Below are 24158 nucleotides of genomic sequence, written 5' to 3' on the forward strand. Positions count from 1 at the left end.
GACATTTAAGAAGGCCCTTATAGACACTGTTCCTATAAATTTATCTAAATTCCATATCAACAACATTGGGATCAACCATAATTTTTCCAGACCAGGTGGCAACCCTATTAAATGGCTACTGTTGCATTTGGCAAAATCTAATTTCCAGACCATCCCAATCCAAATGCGTCTTTAGAGCGACCACCTCAACTATTTTTAGGGACAACAAATCCTCCCCGCCCCCACTCCGACAAGCAAAGATTCCTCCGCACATAACAATTCTAATACAAATAATAAATGATCAAACTACAATAACATACTTTAACGTTTAACCTTCCATTACGGATTTATTTTGTCCTCATTCAGAACACGAGGATTAAGGAACTCAAAATGGCGCCAATAGCGTTGCCGTGGAAGGAGACACGTGCTCGCAAAACTACCCTGAACTACAAGATCCAGAATGCAATGCGGTCCAAGCTGTACACGTGTCGCACAAGTTGCTCCTATTGACTGAAAGCTTCGGCTTGGCCTTCCTCCTATCCTGTCCTTCCCGAAGGCGTGGTCGGCCTAATTCAAAAGTTTTCTAATCCGCCGCCCACGCTTTCCGTAAATTGCCGAAGATTGCATCATCTTCGGGGGAGAAAAAAAAAAGCAATTAAATTGGCTGGTTTCGTGACGTCGAAGTGAATGGCACCTCCCTCTAGTCCTGCGCGGTCGCCATTTTGAGTTTGTATCCAGTATCTGCGCCACGATAAACGGAATCACCTTCTCCCAGGGACTAGCACCCCCAAATCCCCTCTTCTTATACCCCAAGCCCTCCTGGCTCCATATCAACAACACTCCCTTCCTACCCACTACCCCCCAACCACCTCCTGTTCGTTCTATCCAGCTTTAGCACAAAACCCCAAAAAGGGGCTTTTTTTTCAGAGCACCCCCCAAATCCCCTTCTCTCATGCAACCTGCCTGAAGTTGTACTGTGAAAACAACACGTGGATTGGTAAAGGAGCGCAAAACAACAAAACATTCCCCCTTTCATTTTGTAGATGGGCTTCAGATGGCGGAGGGCGCTTCATGTTTAAAGGGACCACCACTAAAAGCATCAAAACTCACATTGTCACCCCCAAGTACAGATAATTAATGATAGTATGGCCGTCGAAGGCACCAGTGTCCATGAATCCTCCTCCCCAACATCAAACCATGAAAATGAACACAACCTCCTCTTCCTCCCCGCCGAAAGGTCGAGTAACCCGAATGATCTCTTCTCTATCTCTTCTTTATTTCATGTTCACTGCTGAGGAATGAACCATTCCATAACCCTTTATTCCTTTCTGTCCTGCCAACAGGTCTGCAGGGGGCTGGGAGCAAAACTTCATTTGTCTGGGGGTACAGGGCAGGTAAATGGGGGGAGTCATTATTGTTATTTAGTAAAATGTTCTTTTTTTTTAAGATTATCTACAGATAATGGCAGAATATATGTAAAGCATTACCATACATTTATTATTTCCCTCCATAAAAGGGGCATTCGACTTTAGTCCTAATGTTCTGTCTTCGATAAGGTTAAGAAACCAGAGTAATTGTATTTTTTCATTAACATGCAATAAGGAAAGTGTTTTTTTTTTATTCTGCCATCCCTTTTAAATGCTAAATTAATCTGACAACACTAAACTGTGGTCTTCCAGTACTTGTTCAACTATTGTCCCCCAGTATTTTAATGACAACAGCTCAGATGTCCCTGGACTGCACCGCTGAATCAGTTTATTGTTTTGTTTCTGCTAAAATCATAATGGAAATGTAATAGAACTGTAAGCAATTGGATGTATGCTGCTGCAAAATATAATTTTTTTGCTGTGGTATAATGGTAGCTGTTTGATATAAAACAACAGAAAAAAATTGATCTTTATGGCAGTCTACTTGGATAGGAAAATGGATGATTGGTGGGCCTCATAGTGCGTGACATGACAATCTATGCAGAAAGTGAATGCTTATACTGAAGGGAATACAGCTTTTTTTTTAATTGACTGAAAACCCTTGTGTTCTTATGTGTAATCAGCCTAGCACACGCTAAGATTCGGGGATATTTATGGTTAGGGCACACGCTGCTATTTCGGGAGATTAGTCGCCCAGCAACAAATCGCTTCTTCTTCTGGGCGATAATCTCCCTGAACTGCCTTCCCGTCGGCGGGATGGTAGTCGGATCGTTTCCGGCTTTCCGAAGTCGCCTGACGTTTCCTCACGGGGCAACTTCGAAAAACAAAGCACTCCGAGTGCCATCCCGCCGGTGATTTAGATTCTAGCTCGCGTGAAGGCTTTTCAGGGAGAGTAGTCACCCGAAGAAGAGGCTATTTGTCGCCAGGCGACTAAATCTCCCCGAATCTTAGCATGTGCTTTTACCCTAATGTGTAGAAAAAGCGATCCTCCACCCAAAAACTGTTTGTGTATGAAAAGAAATTCTAAGCAACTTCCTAATAAACATCAAACATTTCCAGTAGTTTTAAATCTATTTGCAAATGTAATATATAGTATATTATATTATTTATTATATTATTATATATTATTATTATAGTATCTGGTATAGAAATCTGTATCTGCCTGTTTATATTCTCTGCACTTCTGATTCTGACTCCTGACAAAATGTAGCAGAATCCAGTTTATTAGCAGACCTATTGGAGAACTGACGTCTACCGCATTGTTTCAAAAGATTAAAACAGGCTTCTTTCAGTTGCAGTTACATTTACAGATAACGTTAAAATCACTGATAAATGTACAATGAAAAGTTAATTAGAATTATATTTGTATTTATCATGCACAAAAACAGTTTTTAGTTGAAGGAACCCTTAAATTTGGACAGATAAAGTTAATTATACCCCAGGAGGTGAACATGTTTTTCACCTTTTCAGAACTTTTTTTTTTTCCTTTTAACAATGTTGCTACAAAGTTTAAAATTTACTGGCTACACCCAGGGCAGGTGGAAGACCTTCAAGGGAATTGCCTGTAGTTACTGAAACATACTGGTGGTCATTTATAAACACTGGGCAAATTTGCACCTGGGCAGTTATCCATAGCAACCAATCAGATGTTTGCTTTCATTGTTTTCCTTGCAGCTGCCTGATAAAAGCTACCCACTGATTGGTTGATATGGGTTATTGCCCAGGTGCAAATCTGCCCAGTGTTTATAAATGAGCCCCACTGGCTTTTGGGGGACTTCATGTGATACAGAATATGTTCACATGATTCATTCTGGTGGAATGTAACACAGATCCGCTAATGAATATTTGTACGGTGTAAAATAGTAATTGGAAATATCGAAAGTAAATTATTCAGCAGCCCATAGTATGCAGTTGGGGGGTATGTAACTATTAGATTAGCTGGATTTATCTCCCTATATTGACTGATAGTACTATATACTGTGTATAGTGGGCAGATTTATATTAATAGGGGACTATTGAGGCCATGAGCAGACTGAGAGTTGTGGAGACTTTAGCAGAGGGCCGCATCTATCCCTTAGCTTTATGGTGTATTATTGGTTCTTTACATAGAGGTTTGTGTTAGTTACATTCTTTAATAAGGGCACAAGAGGATAACCCCTAAAGGAAAACGAGTCCTTGTGGAGAAGAGACAAGCATGCTTTCCATCTGTTTTTAACTCCTCTAACAAATTAACTTTCAGTGATGCAGAATATTGATAAAACTAGCTCCCAAGCTTTACCGTGCTTGATTATTTCTACTTGGCCTCTGAGCTGCAACAGATGGCTCATGGCTTCCAAAGAGCGACTCTGTGATCCGTTAAGGGCGTGCTTTAACTGTTCTGAACTTAAAGGGGTTGTTCACCTTCGAATTACTTTTTAGTTTGATGTAGAGAGTGATATTCTGAGTCAGTTTGCAATTGGTTTTCGTTTTTTTATTACTTGTGATTTTTGAGTTATTTAAATTTTTATTCAACAGCTCTCTAGTTTGCACTTTGAGCAATCTGGTTGCTAGGGTCCAAATTACCCTAGCAACCATGCATTGATTTGAGGAAGAGACTGAAATATAAATAGGAGAGGCCTAAATAGAAAGGTGAGTAATAAAAAGTAGTAATGACGATAGATGTGTAGCCTTACAGAGCATTTGTTTTTAGATGACCTTCATTAGAGTCAGAAGAGAGAGGCAAATAATTCAAAAACTATAAAAAATAAATAATGAAAACCAATTGGAAAGTTGTTTAGAATTGGTCATTCTATAATAAAGTTAATGTGGTGTCGGAATAGTTTTGGGAAGTACCTGTAGTTTTGCTGCCTTGGTGTACGTTTATTCATTTTCAGAGGCTATCATATGGAAGAAAATACATTTTTAACCCTCTCCCTTATCAAGTTCTTTCAAATCTGAAATCCAGAGGAAAAATGTATACGCTTGTTATATAGTTTTTTTTTTTTTTTAAAAGCAAGAAGTCAGCTACAGCCTCCTGGTACGATGTGAGAAAGCATGCTGGGAAGAGCATGCAGTAATGCTGACATTGTATAATGACTTGCAAAAGTAAATCCGTTTGTACTGGTTCTGTTATTATATAAATCATAGACTTGTACTAATAGTTGTTGAAGAGATGCTCATTTGTTGTTTATTGAGAAGCCATGTTAAATATATAGTGTTTAAAAGATTGATGGAGAAAATAGCAAATACTTTCCCTGTCACTTCTCTTGTATCAGCTATTTGTTCAGTTATAGTTCAAGCCCTCGCTAATACCAACCCAGAAATCACCCTCCATTTTCTATTTATATTGCTGAAGCCTCGCCTGTACTCTGGGTGACCTTTAAACTTCTCTTTTATTCTCTAGTTCCTCCCTCCTTTCCGCTTAAGCTCCTTTTTTTTTTTTTCTCCCTCCACGTCCCTTAGGGTCTGACCACACGGGCAGATTCGGGGAGATTAGTCGCCAGACGACAAATCTCCTCCTCTTTGCGGCGACTAATCTCCCCAATCTCTGCCTTCCGCCGGCTAAAATGTAAATCGCTTGGGGGCAGGCACGCAGGGCGCTTCGTTTTCCGAAGTCGCCCGTAATTGCCTCACGAGGAAACTTCGCGACGTGTGGCCAGACCCTTAAAAACCAGCTTTGTCATACAACTATATTGCAAGGCTCAGCTTTAGTTTGTGTATATATAAATATTTATACAGCATGTTTGAATCTCTCTCTCTCTCTCTCTCTCTCTCTTTCTCTCTATAGCTTTTTGAAAAAATTTATAGTCCACTAAAGCCTTTTTACCAGTGTAAATGTTATTTCTTTTGCTTGTTAAAGGGGTTGTTGACCATCCTAACACCTTTTTCAATTCAGATGTTTTCAGATTGTTCACCATTAACACCAATTGCTTTCCATCTGTCTGTTTCTGTGATCCAGGAGCATCTGCACTGTTACAATTTCCTACATCTAGTTGATCCATTTCTCAGCAGTATCTGTGGAATATTAGCAACTATTGTATCAATTCTAACAGCTGCCTGTAATGAAACTCAGGGATTCTGCTCAGCAGAGTCAAAGATAAGAAATGTATCAACTAAGTGTATCCATTTAAAACAGTCAGCTACCCCCTCCCAGAGCTGCTTAGAAGGTGAAAAATGAAAATGTAAACTTTAATATTAGAAAAACGGTCACAAGTAGAAAGTCATTGGAAAAAGTCTTTATTTCTGGTGACCAATCTGAAACCAACTGAACTGAAAAAAAAGTGTTTGAAAGTGAACAACCCATTTAGCAGTGTCACGGCCTGCATTTTATGCAACAATTATACTTATTTTCTTTGGGCTTTTCTTAATTTAGCCAAGGTTAATATATGGTCAATCCCTTTCTTTTCCTTCCTTAAGTTGTTTGCCTTAAAATAGTTTACCCGATTTATCTTGCAATGATACTCATTCTTTACAGTAACTGTGTCATTCTATGTTTCAGTCTCTACTATGGTTTCTCCTGCTGATTGTCCTTGTGTTGTTTTTGTTAGGTCGTGTGGCAGGCCCGGACTGTCAATCTGTGGGTTCTGGCAAATGCCAGAGGGGCTGCTATAAGGTCCCATAGAAAGTCAGTATTTAGTGGGCTGGTGGGGGCTGTTTGGGCCTCTGTGTGGGCTGATTGGGCCTCTGTGTACCTGAAATGCCAGGGCCTATTTTAATTCTCAGTCCGGACCTGTTGTGTGGTTCTTTCAGTAATAATATTTCTATTCCTTCTTTTCATGTATTTTTTTCTCCACTGGCGTATATACTTCAGTAGAAAAAAAAGCCAATCCGCTACCTTCCAATCTCTGAATGTATGTGCACTGACAGGCCCACAGGATCAGCCTCAGTGTGTTTCGATGTATTACTGTATTGTTTCCACTCTGAAATTGTCTCTGTGTGCATGCACATTAAAGGAACAGTAATATCAGAAAATGAAATAGTTTTTAAGTGATACACATATAATACAGTGTTGCCCTGCACTGGTAAAACTGGTGTGTTTGCTTCAGAAACACTACTATTGTTTATATAAATAAGCTGCTGTGTAGCAATGGGGACAGCCATTCAAAGGAAAAAAGGCTCAGGTTACACAGCATAAGCTCTGTAGAACATAATGGTGTTATATGTTACCCACTATATAACCTGTGCCATATAGACTTTTCAATAACTGACATTCAATTAACTCACAATCTGACTTTTGCCTACAGAGAGGTTAACAGGAGAGACAGGAGTTTCTATTGATTATATTTAGAAAGTTTTTTACTTCCATTTGCTTAAAAGGATCCTGTCATTGGAAAACATGTTTTTTTCAAAACGCATCAGTTAATTCTGCACTGAAATACATTTCTCAAAAGAGCAAAGAGATTTTTTTCTATTCAATTTTGAAATCTGACATGGGGCTAGACATATTGTCAATTTCCCAGCTGCCCCAGGTCATGTGACTTGTGCCTGCACTTTAGGAGAGAAATGCTTTCTGGCAGGCTGCTGTTTTTCCTTCTCAATGTAACTGAAGGAGTCTCAATGGGACATGGGTTTTTACTATTGAGTGTTGTTCTTAGATCTACCAGGCTGCTGTTATCTTGTGTTAGGGAGCTGCTATCTGGTTACCTTCCCATTGTTCTTTTGTTTGGCTGCTGGGGGGGGGGGGGGAGGGAGGGGGTGATATCACTCCAACTTGCAGTACAGCGGTAAAGAGTGATTGAAGTTTATCAGACCATTAGTCACATGACTTGGGGCAGCTGGGGAATTGACAATATGTCTAGCCCCATGTCAGATTTCAAAATTGAATAAAAAAAAAAAATCTGTTTGCTCTTTTGAGAAATAGATTTCAGTGCAGAATTCTGCTGGAGCAGCACTATTAACTGATTGCTTTTGAAAAATTTTCATTTGGAAATGCATATGCATAAATTGCTAATCTTTTTTTATACGCTCAATCAAAACAGAGATTTAAGGAGCATTATATTGAGTAGCTACTCTACCTGCATCTAAAGTGAGCAGGTGAGAAGTAATCTGTATGGCCAGCATTTATCATTGTATGTAATTGCTTGCATTCAACAAGGTGCATATTTACTGTGCTTATTCTGCTTTTTTCCTCTACACTTTCAACTTGGCTTTATCATACTAAAAGGGATATGGCAACAATTGTATCTTTTGTCTCCACCATGCAGTCCTCCAGTTAACTAGTTCAGGTGCTTTAATAATTAAATCATTAAAATTCAACTTTTATTTGACTTGCTTAAAAAAGCAGACCATGCTGCCTAATACACATAACTCAATGCTGAAAATCCATTTCAGTGAAGCTGGACCATGTCCATAAAAATACACACAATTTAAAAACAAAGGATGGACGAGTGGGGATATCACACAGTGGTAATTAACCAGCTACACACCATAATAGTGTTCAAGATAAATTAACTACAAGCCAACTCGCTTCAAACTTCAGATTAACCTGTTTTTAGCCATTCTTGTGGCAAAGTATCAAACAGATCACCCACACCGCCCTTCCGTATTTTCTCCAGAATTGACTGCCTGGCTTCGTTGGGAGCATGTAGGAGCTGAGCTGGTCCCCTACCGTCCACCTATGCCTCCCGGCGCGTTTCACCGGCAAACCGGCTTCTTCAGGGGCATAAGTTGCCGGGTTGCCGGTGAAACGCATCGTTGAGTTATGTGTATTAGGCAGCGTGGTCTGCTTTTTAAGCAAGTCAAATAAAAGTTGAATTTTAATGATTTAATTATTTAAGCACCTGAACTAGTTAACTGGAGGACTGCATGGTGGAGACAAAATATACAATTGTTTCCACTGGGCAACTCCTCAAATGCTACATGTATAGATACATTTATGGTTATTTAACTTGCGGGTGTGTGGATACTTAGCAATACTTTTCTGTTACTCTATAAGCAATTGTTAAAAGGGATATGGCACAGAGTTCTTGCTTTCAACTCTAAAGCGAGTCTACAGTCTGCAACAGGGATGGCATTTCTAAAAGATTGGATGATGTCTAATTGGATGTTTTCAGGTTGTAATGTGGTTGCTCTCTGACTTCTCTGTATTTTATCCAGCAGGGAGGATGGTGAATTGGAAGAAGGAGAGCTTGAGGATGATGGGGGAGAGGATGGAGCTCGTGATCTCTCAGAGGCCCAGGCTCCACAAGAGAAGAGCGAGAAGCATTACAGTGACTCTGATGAAGAGAAGGCACATCGCAAGATGAAGAGGAAACGACGAAAGGAAAAAGAGAAAAGGCGATCTAAGAAAAAAAGGAAATCCAAGCATAAGGTATTATAAACATACACAAGAATTTCAAACATAAAGGGTATTTTTCAGACAACACGTGAATAGCACTTAGGTAAAACTCCTGTCAACAGGAACAGAACACTGAATCAAAACCATTGACTCCACCTTTTGGCATTACCTGTCCAGCCAATAACCACTTTCCATAGTCCTGTTGCAGTGCTTTTTGGATGTTTGTTGCATGATTTTGTATTGTTGTACCTTTGGTTTTCACCATTCTTACTGGGTGCTAACTTTCTCAGTTCACACAAGGTATATATGGTGGACCTTAACCATGTCCCCTCTTTTGCCTCCTTATGAAAAGATCATGGGCAGTCTTTCTTAAAGCCAGTTAATTGATGGCAAACTTGCATGGAGATAGACAGGGTCTTTCATGTTATCATTCGTAAAATCATAAAAAACTTAGTTCTGATATATGAGGAAAAGTAAGGCATGCCAATACACATCTATGTTACTTGTATGCTTGAGTCAGCTGGATTCCTCAATCAGAAAGCAATATCAGGTGCACGTACCATCAGTGGTCCATCCTCCACCATTGATCCAAAGAAGAAATTTTCGTACAGCACCCATCAATTTGAAATGCCTTTATTGGTACATTTTATGGCAAACAGCCTGGTCTGCGACGTTTCAGGCCTACCGGCCTTTTTTCAAGCTCTAAAATCACCCTCTAGAACCACCCCTTTTATACAGAGGAAATTTTCGCCATCTACTGGTTATACAGCGGTATTCGCAACAAAATGCATACACATTGTTATAATAGTAACAAAATTGTGTCACATAAGCGCCACCTATTGGTTACATTTAAGTATCAAAAGAGTATATTGCATACATACTGTTACTAAGTACTTCAAATCATTAAGTTTCGTAGTAATCTCTTTGTCGGTCACAGACCAATCAGTATATGCAAATTGTCTGAAAAACAAAACAAATTAAAAACTGATTAAAATATATTTAAAAACAAGGTCAGCGAAAAATAGCTTGTAGATCGTATTCCCTGTTCAGTCCCTGTGGGGACAGTGTCCCAAGTCTCCTAATCCATTGAGCTTCCTTTTTAAGTAGAAGTTTTATACGATCACCCCCTCGTCTGAGTATGGGTATATGATCCAATACCTGAAATTTTAGTTGATGTATCCCATGTCCCGCCTCTATGAAATGTGCAGCAACTGCTTGTTCCACTTTTTTCGTTCTGATTGCTGATTTGTGTTCCCTAATTCTTTCACGAATAGGGCGTGATGTTTGACCAACATATGATAAGCCACAAGGGCATTTAATGCTGTATACTACAAAACTTGTAGCGCATGTATAATAACCCCGTATTTAGAATAATACACATCTATGTATCAAATTAATAAAGCTGATTATGTAAAAAAAAATATATATATATTATTTTAAAAAGGAAAGACCGTTTAAATCATCCAGATTTGCAGATCAGTTTTCTATTGCATTATATCTTGTTTTTGTTGCCTTTCTTTAGCGTCATGCTTCCTCTAGCGAAGACTTTTCAGACTATAGCAATGAATCTGACTTCAGCCCAAGTGAAAAGGGCCACAGGAAGTATCGTGAATATAGCCCCTCTTACCCTCCGGTGAGTTTGATGTATTCTAGTATTTCTGTAAACATGACCCTTGCCAGTACAGTTGATGCAAGTACTTACATTTACATTCCTAGAAAAAATCATGCATACATTGTTTGTCATGGTCATGTTTCTATAGTGAAGCAATGACAACATTCAATAGTATCTAACTATGCTGCTTATGCCCATCTCCATATACAGATTTGTAGTTGCCTAAAACATATACATACATATTTATCGTTAAATTTGTTTCTAAATCAGTTATATGTTTACTAAAAATCATATTCTATCGACACCCTTATTTGTTCTGATATGACTATATGGCAGGTCCAAACAGTTTGAAAAACAAGTTTATAAATATGTTCTGGTAATGCTGCAGGGCACAATGATTGTTTCTGAAACTGTGAGGCAGGCCTCGGGTTAATCTGTTGAGGCCCATGTGGACTTAACTGCGCATATATGGCAGAAGGTGTGCAGTTTCATCATGAAGTTATAGAATGTGCCAACAGAATGGTTTTCAATTGGTTTTATGCTTGTTTTCCTTTGAAAACTTTTTTTAATATTCTCAGAAGGGATATTTTAGATGAGTAAGATGCGAGCGAGAAAGAGATTAAGAATTGCTACTCTTAAGAACTTGATATAATGATTAAACAACAACTACAGATATCATTCTTTCACTTCTAACCTTCCTTTTTCACTGATCACACTTTAATAAACCAGTTGTAGGTTAACTCAGTCTTCCAGCTGTCAAAAAAATGAAAATGCTGCATGGCTAGCTATATATATATCTAGCCATGCAGCATTTTCATTTTGATATATGATGCCACAGATTTAACGTTCTTTTAATTATTGCAATTACTACTGGATCAGTTGTTTAGAAATGTCTTATTGTAGAGAGAGCTATTGTAGAGCTATTGCGGCTTTATACCTTTGAAGTATCATTTATTATAGTTGGATCTTAAATATTGCCTTACACAACTTTATTTTCTTTTATACATTACATAACATTGTAATATATAGACCCAAGCATTAATAAGACATTCATTCCCTGTTTTGTTTTTACTATGGTCCTGCTATCCATTCAGTGTATTATTTGTTCATATTGTCCTGTTTGGTGTTTTGTATTCTTTCAGGCTCACCAGCAATACCCTCCGCCCCCACAGCACAACGCCCCACCCCCTAAGAAATACCCTAAAATGGATAACAAAGGCTATGGAATGTATGATGATTATGAAAATGACCATTATGGCGAGTACGAGGCAGATGAGGGGGAAGATATGGGCCAGGAAGACTATGATGACTTTGCCAAGGAGCTAAACCAGTACAGAAGGGCCAAAGAAGGAAGTCATCGTGGCAGAGGTGGGACACAAGATGTACAGATTTAGCTAGTGATAAGCACTGAACATGCAGGTCACAAAATATTAATCACCAAAAAGCTGTCCATGCACCATGAAGGAATATGCAGTATTAGCTAGGACTGTTCAAGTGAGGTAGAATCATGAAAGCAATTTCCTTTACTTTTAATGTTTATTTAATGCTCAATATGAAATGGCAAAGGTAGAAAATGTTGGATCAGAGACTTAATCCAGCCTACACACATACTGCATTCAGACTTTCCCAAAAAATATTTTAAAATGGTTTGCTGAGGTGTATTGCAGTGATGCATAATCTTTAAAATTTAATGCAGTGATGTATTTTTTTTTTTTACCAAGCTATTGAGTTCTCTCTCATATACTTGCTTATTCCATAGGCTTTAGAGGTAGAGGGAGAATTATGAGAGGCAGAGGAGTACGCGGGATGATGCGTGGAAGAGGTTTCAGGGGTAGAGGTGGGCGAGGAAGAGGATTTCCAGGAGACGATCATCCTGAAGAAGATGAGATGTATGATGAAGAAATGGAGGTAATAATATTGTATACTGTTACCTAGTTAATGTATGCCCCCTTATATCTTATTTTTATATAGTACTAGTATATTTTGCAGGACTTTACAGCGTTTATACATCACGTTTATACATCACTCACATCACTTGGATGGAACCTAGGGCCTCAGCATTGCAAAACTTAAAACCTGCACACTCTGAACCCGCACACTCTGAACATAAAAAATGTCATGAGTTTTAACTGTTTCCAAGGCTTCATTCTTTCTAGATTAGCTGTTAGATTAACCCGTACACTCTGAACCCGCGCACACGATGAACATAAAATTTTGTCATGAACCCAAACTGTTTCCAAGGCTTCATTCTTTTTCTAGATTAGCTGATACATTAGCCTGCACACTCTGAACCCGCACACTGAACATAAAAATTGTCATGAGCCCAAACTGTTTCCAAGGCTTCATTCTTTTTCTAGATTAACAGTATTACTTATATTAGACAATTTTGGAAGCTCTGTTGAATAAAAACTCCATATACATGGAGTGTATAGACCTACATTTTGATTACTTGGGGTGTGTGTTGTATTGCAGTACTGTGAAGAGGAAGCAATGGAAGATGAAGAGTATGATGAGTACTCCAAGGAACTTAACCAGTATCGGAAGTCAAAAGATGGTCGAGGTCGAGGTGAGCTCTTCATAAATTACTCAGTGTTAGTTGAGTTCTGAGTGTTTTAAAAGCTTTATGTAAATAGATATGCATTGCACTGCTTTCTTGAAGCTTCTGATTGCACAACACTGCAGATTAAGTTTTTTCAATAATATAGAAAATATTTCTATTCAACAGGTAGACCATTAAACCTATTGTGTATATCCCTATATCATTTCCAGAATGACCGTATTGCTTAGACATAAAGTTTTATCGAATATTTTAAACTTTTATCCTTGTTTTACAGGGTTTTATAGAGGCAGAGGTCGGGGCCCACGTGGAAGGGGTTACAAAATCATGGGAAGAGGAAGAGGTCGTGGCAGAGGAATGAAAGGAAATGATGAGGATGAATACTATGAGGAAGAGGGTGTAAGTTCTGTAGTATTGCAAGACATAAATCATAAAATTGATTAAGTTAAGTGTTACACATTTTTTATAAATGTATCCATATGATGCCAGTGAGTGGTTGCTGTTCTATTGATGTGAACTTTGTAACAATATCACAACAGTGAATAGATGTTAAAATGCCGTCAAGTTGGTGGCTGTCCTCATTTGCTTAGAATTGAGTGTCGGTTCAATGAAATGAGGTGAGATCAACAAAGGTGTTGCTGAGCTTGTGTGTTAATAATATAAGAATACTTGGTAGATTCTTCATGATTGGTAGTATAGTTCATGAATCAAACTCTGTAAGCTTGCAAACTCCCAGTGGCATTAAATGCTTCTAAACTGTATTTTGTTTCTTTTCAGCATTATTTTTTTTATCTGTGTAAAATGCACATTTCTGATTCTTTTTTTTTTCTTTTTCCAGGATGGAGGAATGTATAGAAATGATTATGAGAAACCGTATCATCGGGCTGATAAAAAAGGGAAAGTTGTCTGCAAGTATTTTGTGGAAGGCCGCTGCACCTGGGTAAATATTCTATTTACAGGCCTGATAAACGTATATAGTAACACAGTAGTTTAGCTACCTCGTCTATAGTTTGGGCATGTCAGCTCTTTTTGATCATGCATGATCTTTTAACATGATACTTTTTTATATGACTAATGAATACAATGCACTTACATATGATTAACCAGTGCTAGGCTAAGGGGCTTGAAGCAGATCCCACTGCCTTCAATTGCCCACCAGGGCAGGGGTTCCATCCCCCCCACCCGCTTGTCACTAGTGCAGTGTGATAATTGCATTGCTTCCTCAGAATTACAGTCCGCTACCATTATGGAAGGGTTGAATCTAGTTGAATGCAGGCAGAAGGGGTAGGTGCCCAGCACCCTCACATCTTTCACCCTAGACATGTGCCTCTTCTGCCGAAGCATCGTGGAAAGGGTGAGAGGTGCGGTACAGAACCTCTTCTGCCTACCCCTATTTTCAACCTTGTGTCTAACAATTTAATAACAGTTTTTGAAAAAGCAACCTTAAAAAGTTTAGTACCTGCATTTTTTCTTTCTGTGCTGGACTGTGTGGCATGGATCCAACTCTCATGTTCTATGTATACACCAAACTGAGAGCTCAAAGACTGCCTCAAAGGGCAGTGGTGGGAACAAGTGATGGTACAGGGGGTGTTTAGTGCCCAAAACGTATTTTTAAAATGTAGTATCATAGGTTACAGGTAAAATCTAGTACAGAGCATGGACGTCTTAGATGTCTGAGACTAGTAGCTCTGAAGGGAAAAATGCACCACCCAGTGATACCATGTATTGAATATTAGTAATCTGTGAAGCGCTGACATACTGTGCTTTATAGAGATTATACATTTACATCAGTCTATGTCTCCGAAGAGTTTACAATCTGAGGTCCCTATTGCGTTTAAGCATCAGATCTTTTACAAATAGAAAGGTTTAGAATTTTGGAGTCCATATTAAAGTTTAATGTACCCTGCATTTTAGTAAGATAGTATTTCATTTAGTGTTTTATTACTTCTGATCTGTTCTGGTAATTGGATGCATTCAGGGTTAAACTGTAGTTATTAAAAGTATTAATTTGCCATATAATCTTATTAAAGATGGATTTTCACTAAGCTTGTGTGCAACCACCTCAGCTTCTTCAGCTTTGGCAAGAATGTTGCAGCTGATCCACAACAATAGCCAAAGTTGCTCTAACCATATAAATGTGAAAGCTTTAAGAAATAATTGTTAACGTATGTACAACTGTAGTCAGGTAATGCCTATTGCACCTATTTTGTATTATTAGATGCTCCATCTTGCCTTTAACATAGAATACATTCATTTTTACTGTGCCTGCCATGATCAGAGGTTAAGATGTAGCCATTCAGCACTGATGACATTATTTCAAGCAATTGATGTACTTCTGCAAGCAAAAATCATCTGAGCTGTAGTCATACCTTAAAACTTGTGGGCAACATGTCTTGGTTACCATTTAGACCATGCATCTCTCACATAGAGATGTTAAAACTCAATGAGGACAACAGCCAAAAGTGTGCACTCCATTAAACAAGGTTACATGTCTGGGTGCAGGAGTCTGTAGATTATAAAACATCATATAACACTGCACTCACAGGTCTTTGGTGATGAAGAAAAAAAATACAAGTGTGTGTCCCTGTTTTATGCTTTGAAAGATGTATTTTCACATCCTTGCCTTTCTGTTTATTTTTAGGGAGAGCACTGCAATTTTAGCCATGATGTGGATGTTCCCCGTCGCCGTGGACTCTGCAAGTTTTATGTCAGTGGCTACTGTGCTAGAGCAGAAAACTGTCCATTCATGCACAATATCCTTTCTACAGAAAGAAGGAATAAAGTTCGAAGGGTTGAATGAACTTTATTAAGTAGAAAATAATATTATAAATTATTAAAATGAGGTTACATTTTAAATAACTCCGCATCCTTGTGCTATAAACATAATCGAGGCTCCCACTGCTGTTTTGTATTTTTTGTGAATCTGAGTGGAGTAAATAGTTACACTTTACTTTGGCGGTTTTTTCCTTTATATTTAAAGTACCAATAACGTCAAAAAATGTTTTTAAAAAATAAGTTTCATAGGATATATATTTCTGTGTATCTGTTTTTGTGTTCATCTGTTTACCATATTCAGGTATTCGTTTCCTTGACTGTGCTCACATGATTTCCCTTGTAAGCTGTATCATACCACAGGCAATTGCATTAATGGTGACGACTGTATGTTTTCCCATGAGCCCCTGACAGATGAGACCCAACAATTTCTGAATAAGGTATAATATGCACAAATTGATGTGTGAATATTCACATTTATGCAGTTGTATACATTTTCAGTTATAGATTAAAGCTGGCCATAGATTTTTAAAAGATCCGATCGTCATCGTGAGACCACGATTATCTCGGAACGATCGTACAGTCGTACGAATTGACCATCAATTAAAAAGACCAATTTGCCAGGAAAACAAAGGGGAGCTGCCTGCTTGTCCCTGCAAACATAGATAGATTGCACAGGGACCGACAAAGATTTTTTGACCTGGCCGATCAATTTCCTGACAGATGTCGGCCGAAAAATCGTAAGATGTACGATCGTTCGAATCCCACTAACCGCACGATAATTTCGAAGTATTGGTCGGGCTTCCCTAAAATCGGTCTTTCGGCAAGAGAAATCTTTGCGTCTATGGGAGCTTAATTGTATGGTTTCTTTTGTATACCAAAGTCTTTCTTTATTTAGAAATAACTTACCGAGTCCCTGCTTGAGCTCCTCTTCAGAAAAGACGACTGGGCGGAGATCCATCGTGCGGCGCCTAATTTCTCCTCCCTGGCTATCTCCTATAAGGGAGGCAGGCAGGAGAAATCGAGCACCGCACGATGGATCAGCCGATCACCTTTTCTGAAGAGGAGCGCAAGCGGAGATTCAGTAAGTTATTTCTAAATAAAGACATTGCGATTTTAACGTTTAATATGTGTTGGTGGGCTTTTTTTTCGTAGTATACAAACAAATTTTTTTTAAAAAACATTTTGATGTTACTGATCCTTTTATGTGTTTTAGGTGTCCAGTAGCCTTGATTGCTACTTCATAAGTCGTTCTGAAAGCTATACATGGATAATATATTGATAACATATACACTGTATACTTATTGGTTTCAGATATTGGCTGAGGATGCTGAAGCTGGAGCAGAAGATGAAAAGGATGTTGAAGAGCTAAAAAAGCAAGGTATCAACCCTCTACCAAAGCCACCTCCAGGAGTAGGACTTTTGCCTACACCTTCCAACTCTCATGGTGCTCAAAGTTCAACAGGGCCAGCTGCTCCATCCTCTCCCACTGGTGATCAATCTGACCCAGGTGTGTCAGTGTCTGGAGTTGATCCGGTCTCTGATGATCCTATATCTGGGGGTCCTATCCCAAGTGGAGCAGTGCCTGAAGCACCTTTGGTGGGAGCACCACCACCACCTAGTGGACCATTGCCTGCAGGCCCCATTTCAGGTGGCACAGTGCAAGACGATCCAGTTTCAGATCTGCACATGCCTGTAGGTCCAGTATCAGGTGGCCCAGTTCCTGGAGGTTCTGTTGGACCATTTCTGGGGATTCCAATGTCAGTAGGTATTTTATCAGGTTCCACACCAGAAGAATGTATGCCTGCTGGACAAATTGCAGCAGGACCATTACCAGAGGGACCAGTGCCCCCTATGCATTGTGGCCCTGGAGATCCTATGCAAGCATGTGTCCCAATGCCACCCATGCAGCCAAACCCAGAAGGTCTGATGATACCAGTGGAAGTAGGGCTTGGAGGTCCAATGCCAGGAAGCCCGGGATCTATAGGTCTTGCGGCAGGTGATCTAATGCCAGGTAGCCCTTTGTCTGGAGGACCTCCACCAGGATCAATGCCACCTGGTCATCAGCAGCCTATAGATCCCCAGATGTGCCAGAGGAAAATACCTTCTCTCTTTGAAATTGTAGTACGGCCCACTGCACATTTGGCTCATAAGCTAGGAGTGAGGTAAGATATACAGTGCATGTATTTGACTTTTGATAAAATGTAAACAAGTGTGAGAGGGATTCTAAATTGTCATTGTTTATGCAGGCCACCTGGACCTCCTGGAGGTCCTCCGGGACCACCACCTCCTAGATTTCCTGGACCCCCAGGCCCTATCCATCATGACATAGAGATGGGCATGGATGAGAATATGCCCATAATGCCATATGGACCAGATGATGGGCCTGAAATGATGAATGATGGACCACCTGGACAGGTTTTCTATGATGACTACTACCAGCACCCCACCATCGAGATGGAACAAGAGATAAGAGATACAGGTACTGCTACTGTTGCTGCATTGTCCATCAGTCACTCTTGACTTGTTTGTAAAAGGCACGTAAACAGGAAAAATAATACCTTGAATCCAGGGGATGACAATCTGGTTTGACAGCACAATTAAATAATAATATGAACTCCCAGTATAACAAAATGTTTTTCCATTATAACAACATTGAAGATGAACTACAACACATACAAGTTTAGAGATCTTAGTATAATAACTAACTATGTTCACATAGTTTTTTAAAATTTCTTTTGCCTAGATTGGGGACACAGGCATCATGGGGATGAAAATCCTACAGCTGGAGAATGGACACTAAATAGTTAAGTGACTCCTCTTCCCACTCTGGGCTTCATCCCTTGCCTACTTCCTGCTCTCCTCCATTTTGTTTTTGTCCTCAGAAGAAGAATGGAACACTGGTGCCTCCTTAGTAGTGGTCAGACTAAATTCCAATTACCATGCCCCATAGGTTCTCCTTCTAGAGCCCCTCCAGCTTGGAGGGACAAGATTTGTTCCCTACCAATTTATTGCCCATTGCCTTTCGGCTCTACGGAGGTCTGCAGTGATACTGAGCCTTGGGGACCTGTTACCACTCCTTGGAGGCTGCACTCCATCAAGTTCAACCCCTCTAAATGAAACCCTGCATCTCTACATACACGTACACACGCACTGACCCCTCTACACTCACATAAACTATATATACCCCTAACTATAGATTTTAGTTTCACAGTAGCCTTGAATATTATGCTTGTCCAATAAATCACTTGTAAGAGCATTAACAGAATCAGCATCATAACATCATTCGGCAGTGCATTCCACAACTTCACTGTGAAAAACCACCTACGCTGCTTCAAATGAACGTTCTTTTCTCCTAGTCTGAAGGATGGCCTCTGGTGTGGTGATCCTCTTTATGGGTAAAAAGGTCCCCTGCGATTTGTCTATAATGTCCTCTAATGTACTTGTAAAGTGTAATCATGTCCCCTCGCAAGTGCCATTTTTTCCAGAGAAAACAACCTCAACCTTGACAGTCTCCCCTCATAATTTAAGTCTTCCATCCCTCTAACCAGTTTAGTTGCACTTAGTCTCTGCACTCTCTCCAGCTCATTTATATCCCTCTCAAGGACTGGAGCCCAAAACGGCACTGTAAACTCCAAGTGAGGCCTTACCAGGGACCTATAAAGATAAATTATGTTTTCATCCCTTGAGTTTATGCCTTTTTTTATGCAAGACAGAACTTTATTTGCTTTAGTAGCCACAGAATGACACTGCCCAGAATTAGATAACTTGTTATTCACAAAAACACCTATATCCTTCTCAGTGGTGCTCCACTAACAACACTGGTCCAATTAGAAAATGTTTCATTTACCACCACCATACTATGTTCCAGGCCAATATTCCTTAATTTAACCAGTAACCTTCTGTGTGGCACTACCTTCTGTGTGGCACTGTATTAAATGGTTTAGCAAAGTCTAAGTAAATAACATCCACTGCCATCCCAGAATCTAGGTCCCTGCTCACCTTCTCATAAAAAGAAATTAAATTAGTCTGGCAAGATCTATTACACATACAACCATGCTAGCATACACTCACAGTATTATGATGTGCAGTATCTTATCCCTTAATACCCCTTTGAAAAGCTTTCCTACCACTGATGTCAGATTAACTGGCCTATAGTTTTGAGGCTGCGAACGAGATCCCTTTTTGAATAGCGGGACCACATTAGCAATACGCCAGTCTCTCAGCACCGTGCCAGACCTCAATGAATCCTAAAAAATTAACTAATGCTGTTTGGCAATCACAGAGCTAAGCTCTCTAAGTACCCTGGGAATGAATACCATCCGGTCCCGGACCTTAGTTTATCTTAACATGTTCTCGTCTCTTTTGAATTTCCTCATGCATGATCTATAAAACATAAGTTGTATTACTAGGATTGGGACTATTAAGAAGGAAACTATGATAAACTGGTTGCTGATTTGTGTAGATAAAAATAAGAGTTCAGAATGTCTTTTTCTCTGTTCTCATCAACAGCTTTGATATTAAGGGTCCCACACCTTCCTGCTCCATTTTTTTTTACTATTTACATATTTTTTCTTTTTTTAAATTATTATTTTTTCTGCTTGCTGCAATACTATTTGCCATCTCAATTTTAGCATGTTTGCATGATTTATTGGCCTCATTGTACCTGATAAATGTCTCGTCTGTCCCAGCTAACTTGAATGCCCTAAAAGCACATCTTTTCTTACCCACCTCAACACCAACACTTCTATTGAACCAAAAAGGTTTTACTTTGCAACGACGTTCCTTGCTTACAAGAGGAATATACTGACATGTATATTTATTAAGCAGCATTTTAAAAACGTCCCATTTTTGTTCTGTGTTTAACCCGATATATTATAGTTGTTGAGGCAACAATTTGAGCTTTTGGGGAGAGAATTAAAAAATTTGCATGATTTCAAATTGACACACAATTTTGTTGCAACTTTTTCCTGCACCTTTTTTTTTCCAAGAAGTTTTATTGGTAAATTAAGGCGATTCGGGTTTTTTATTTTTAAAGGGGGGGGGGTTCACCTTTAGGTTAACTTTTAGTATGTTAAAGCATGACCAATTCTAAGCAATTTTACAACTGATCTTCATTGTTAAATTTTTATAGTTTTTTAATTATTAGTCTTTTTCTTCTGACTCCTTCCAGCCTTCAAATGGGGGCCTAAAAAAACAACTGCTCTCTAAAGCTACAAATTTATTTTTATTGTTACTTTTTATTACTCTTTCTTTTCAGGTTCTCCCCTATTCATATTCCATTAATTTGTGCAAATCAGTGCAAGGTTGCTAAAGTAATTTGGGCCCTATCATTTGCTGAGATTGCAAACTGGAGAGCTGCTGAATAAAAAGCTAAATAACTCAAAACCCACAAATAATAAAAAATGAAAACCCAATTGTCTTAGAATATCACTCTCTACATCATACTAAAAGTTAACTCAGAGGCGAGCAACCCCTTTAATAAGTGAGAAAAAGTCGAGTTTCATTAAATACCCCCCTTAGTGTTAGAGTATTAATGTTAATGTAGTATAAATGCCATAACCATAAAATCAATTGATTCACACCTTTTTACATGCTTTACCAGCCCTCCACTGACTTCTAAAATAAAATGATTTGCTTTGCAAACAGGTGACTATGATGGCTATAGTGAGATGCAGGAAGATTCAGGAGCCCACAGATACCAGGAACCTCCTCCAGACCATGATCCAGGGCTTGACATGGGGAATTTCAACAAAGGGAATATACCAGATTTTTTGCCAACTGCCCAACGTGCTCTGTATCTGCGCATCCAGCAAAAGCAGCAGGAAGATGAAGAACGAGCCAGACGACTTGCAGGTTCCAATCAGCAGGAAAGAGAAAATGAAGAAGGTGAGAATCGACAAAAGAAATTGACCTACTCACGATTTAGTACAAAATAGTCCTAAAGTGCTCTGATGCAAGAATTAACAAATTAAATACATATATAAATCTGCTGAGAGGCCTTTGTGGGGAAAAAAAAGTAAATAAAATAGGCTGTGTTATGCATTCGGGCCTATATATTTTGGTGAGTTTAGTATAACAATAGCAGAGCATGAACCTCCAAGAACTATTATCAAGGTCAATTTTCCTCTATCTGCAAATCCCAAATATTTTGACATACCTATATACATAGAACATTAATATAGTTAATATAGCATTCATAAAATTATGTAAATGCTTCAGATGTTTAAAGCTGGATCTTTTGTGCAAAAGAAATGTGACAAATTGTGTGGCGTTTTTAAAAACACCTGAATGGTATATTCTAAGCCCAGTCCTTTAGCAAGACTAGAGGATGAACTGCAACAAGAACAGGTGTAAATAAACGATTTGACTATTCTGTTATGTTTTGATTATCACAGGTGACACAGGGAACTGGTACTCCAGTGATGAAGAAGGGGGTAGCAGCGTGACTTCCATCCTGAAGACGTTGAGACAACAGTCTTCTAGCAGGCCCTCAGCACAAGCTCCACCTAGAGATAGCAGCACAGGTGGACAGCTTGACCCACGCTTACAAAAGGGCCAGGTTACTACTAGCAGCCGTCCCACTGATCCTCGTGTCTCCCGTGACCCACGACTTTCCCGGAACACAGAGCCTAACCCATCAGAGACAGGACCCAGTGATCCTAGGTTAGCTCGACATGCTTCTCAACCCATGCAAGACTTACAAGTTAATAAAGCTGCTGCAGAAGAGGAAGAAGCTGAAAGAGTCTTGCGGGATAAACCAGTCACCATACCACTGGAAACTCTGCCAGGGCAGATGCTGAGGGACCCACGATCTCAGTTGCAGCAGTTCAGCCACATAAAGAAAGATGTCAATCTGAACAAGCCAAGCTTTGCCAAGACAATCTTGTGGAGTCCCGAAGATCTAATTCCACTGCCTGTCCCAAAGCAAGAGTTAATTCCTATGCCAGCGGCCCTGCAGTCCATGCCAACCGTAGACCCACGTCTTAACCGACAAACTGCCTCAGCACCTCATGATCCACGGCAACGCGTGCCTCCATCTGAACAACAAACCGATAATGCGAACCTACCCGATTTTGAACTTCTATCGAGAATCTTAAAGACAGTCAATGCTGCCTCGGTTACAGCTGCTTCTCCATCGACCCCCCCTGAAAAACCCAGTGACCCACGAACACGCAAGCTTCCCACTGACCCTCGACTGCAGAAAGCTGCGGAACCTTCACTGCCTTCAAGACCTGCAGAAGTCAGCCCTCCTCTCTCTGTGTCTCCACTTGCTGAGAACACAATCACCACTGCCCCATATGATCCCCGACTGCTGACCGCTGGCGGAGTAAGTAAAACAAGTACCCAGAGCAGTGTTCTCAGTGGAATTAGTCTTTATGATCCCAGGACTGGGAACAAAACATCTGAAGCCTCATCTAATGAGGCATCCTCCAAAGGACTGGATAACAAAAGTTCAAACAAGCCAAAGGAGCCACTGTTTGTTCGTAAGTCTGCCCTTGATCAGCCAGATACTGATAAACAAACCCCTGAGACTACAGACAGGTACAACAGTTACAATCGACCACGTACAAAAACATCAGCTGCTCCTAGTTTACCTGTACCTGAAAGCAATCAGTCTGCAGTCCACAATCTCCCTGTGCCTTCTGTATATGGTTTAGTTAAGCAACCTACTAAACCTGGCAGTGGCAGCCCCTTTGCTGGAAACAGCCCCACACAAAACAGTGAACAGGACGCTGCTTCCCTAAAAGATGTTTTTAAAGGCTTTGACCCTACAGCATCCCCATTTTGCCAGTAGCATTCAGTCTGACAATTTGCATCGCATATCGTATTTAAAGGATTCTCATACAGTGTTGTTCACAACGTCTATTTTTTTTTTTTATATATATATACTATTCATTGTGCTGTTGTGCTTTTGTACATAAATCCACAACTGTGTAAAGCCTCAAAGATCTGTTTTTAACAAATAATCAGTGTCTTGTCTAATGAATGACTCCTGTTTTTGTACAATATTTTGTTTCCTTTATAAAAAGTATGTATATGTCTAAATGATATATACGTATATACACCCTTGTATAACATGCACAGATATAAATATATATATATATATGTGTGTGTGTGTGTGTGTATATATATATAATACACAAAAGCCATGAATATCCTGTAAATTATATCCTTATAAACGGTGAGTTCTGATGTCATCAGTTATAAACGGTGAGTTCTGATGTCATTTCTGTCACATGACTCATTGAAATTTGTGTATTATAATAAATAAAGTACCCCCAGTTGTAAAATATGAGGATATTAGAAGTTACCTCGGAGTTCCATGACCTGTATAAAAACACTCGGCCTTCGGCCTCGTGTTTTTATATGGTCACGAAACTCCTCGGTAACTTATAATATCCCTATATTTTACAAAAGGGGGTACTTTATTCACTATATATATATATATATATATGATCAGCACACTTCTGTTTCAATAGTGAAAGAATGCTTTTATCTTTGCATTTTTTCAAAATAAATAAAAATAAAAACGTTCTTTCACTATTGAAAAAG

At 39.4% G+C, this 24158-nt stretch overlaps 1 protein-coding gene across 5 annotated transcripts; it reads left to right on the forward strand.

Annotated features, from left to right (window-relative positions):
- The first annotated feature begins 374 nt into the window (after positions 1-374).
- On the forward strand, positions 375-23572 carry LOC108700252 (zinc finger CCCH domain-containing protein 4). Of its 5 annotated transcripts, XM_018233283.2 has the most exons (16): positions 375-1216; positions 1323-1373; positions 8481-8694; positions 10184-10294; positions 11416-11641; positions 12033-12181; positions 12746-12839; positions 13108-13229; positions 13669-13770; positions 15472-15583; positions 15933-16042; positions 16917-17767; positions 17852-18084; positions 18349-18408; positions 21252-21491; positions 22001-23572. In XM_018233283.2, the coding sequence occupies exons 1-16, from the start codon at positions 1125-1127 to the stop codon at positions 23398-23400; spliced, it is 4167 nt and encodes a 1388-aa protein (XP_018088772.1). In that variant the 5' UTR covers positions 375-1124; the 3' UTR covers positions 23401-23572. The 5 variants fall into 5 exon arrangements, with proteins under 5 accessions (XP_018088772.1, XP_018088777.1, XP_018088775.1 ...); XM_018233288.2 differs by lacking the exon at positions 18349-18408 and having other exon boundaries at positions 377-1216; XM_018233286.2 differs by lacking the exon at positions 1323-1373 and having other exon boundaries at positions 377-1216.
- The last annotated feature ends 586 nt before the right edge of the window (positions 23573-24158 follow it).

Source organism: Xenopus laevis, chromosome 8S (genome assembly GCF_017654675.1).
Source record: "Xenopus laevis strain J_2021 chromosome 8S, Xenopus_laevis_v10.1, whole genome shotgun sequence".
Classification (NCBI taxonomy): Eukaryota; Metazoa; Chordata; class Amphibia; order Anura; family Pipidae; genus Xenopus; species Xenopus laevis.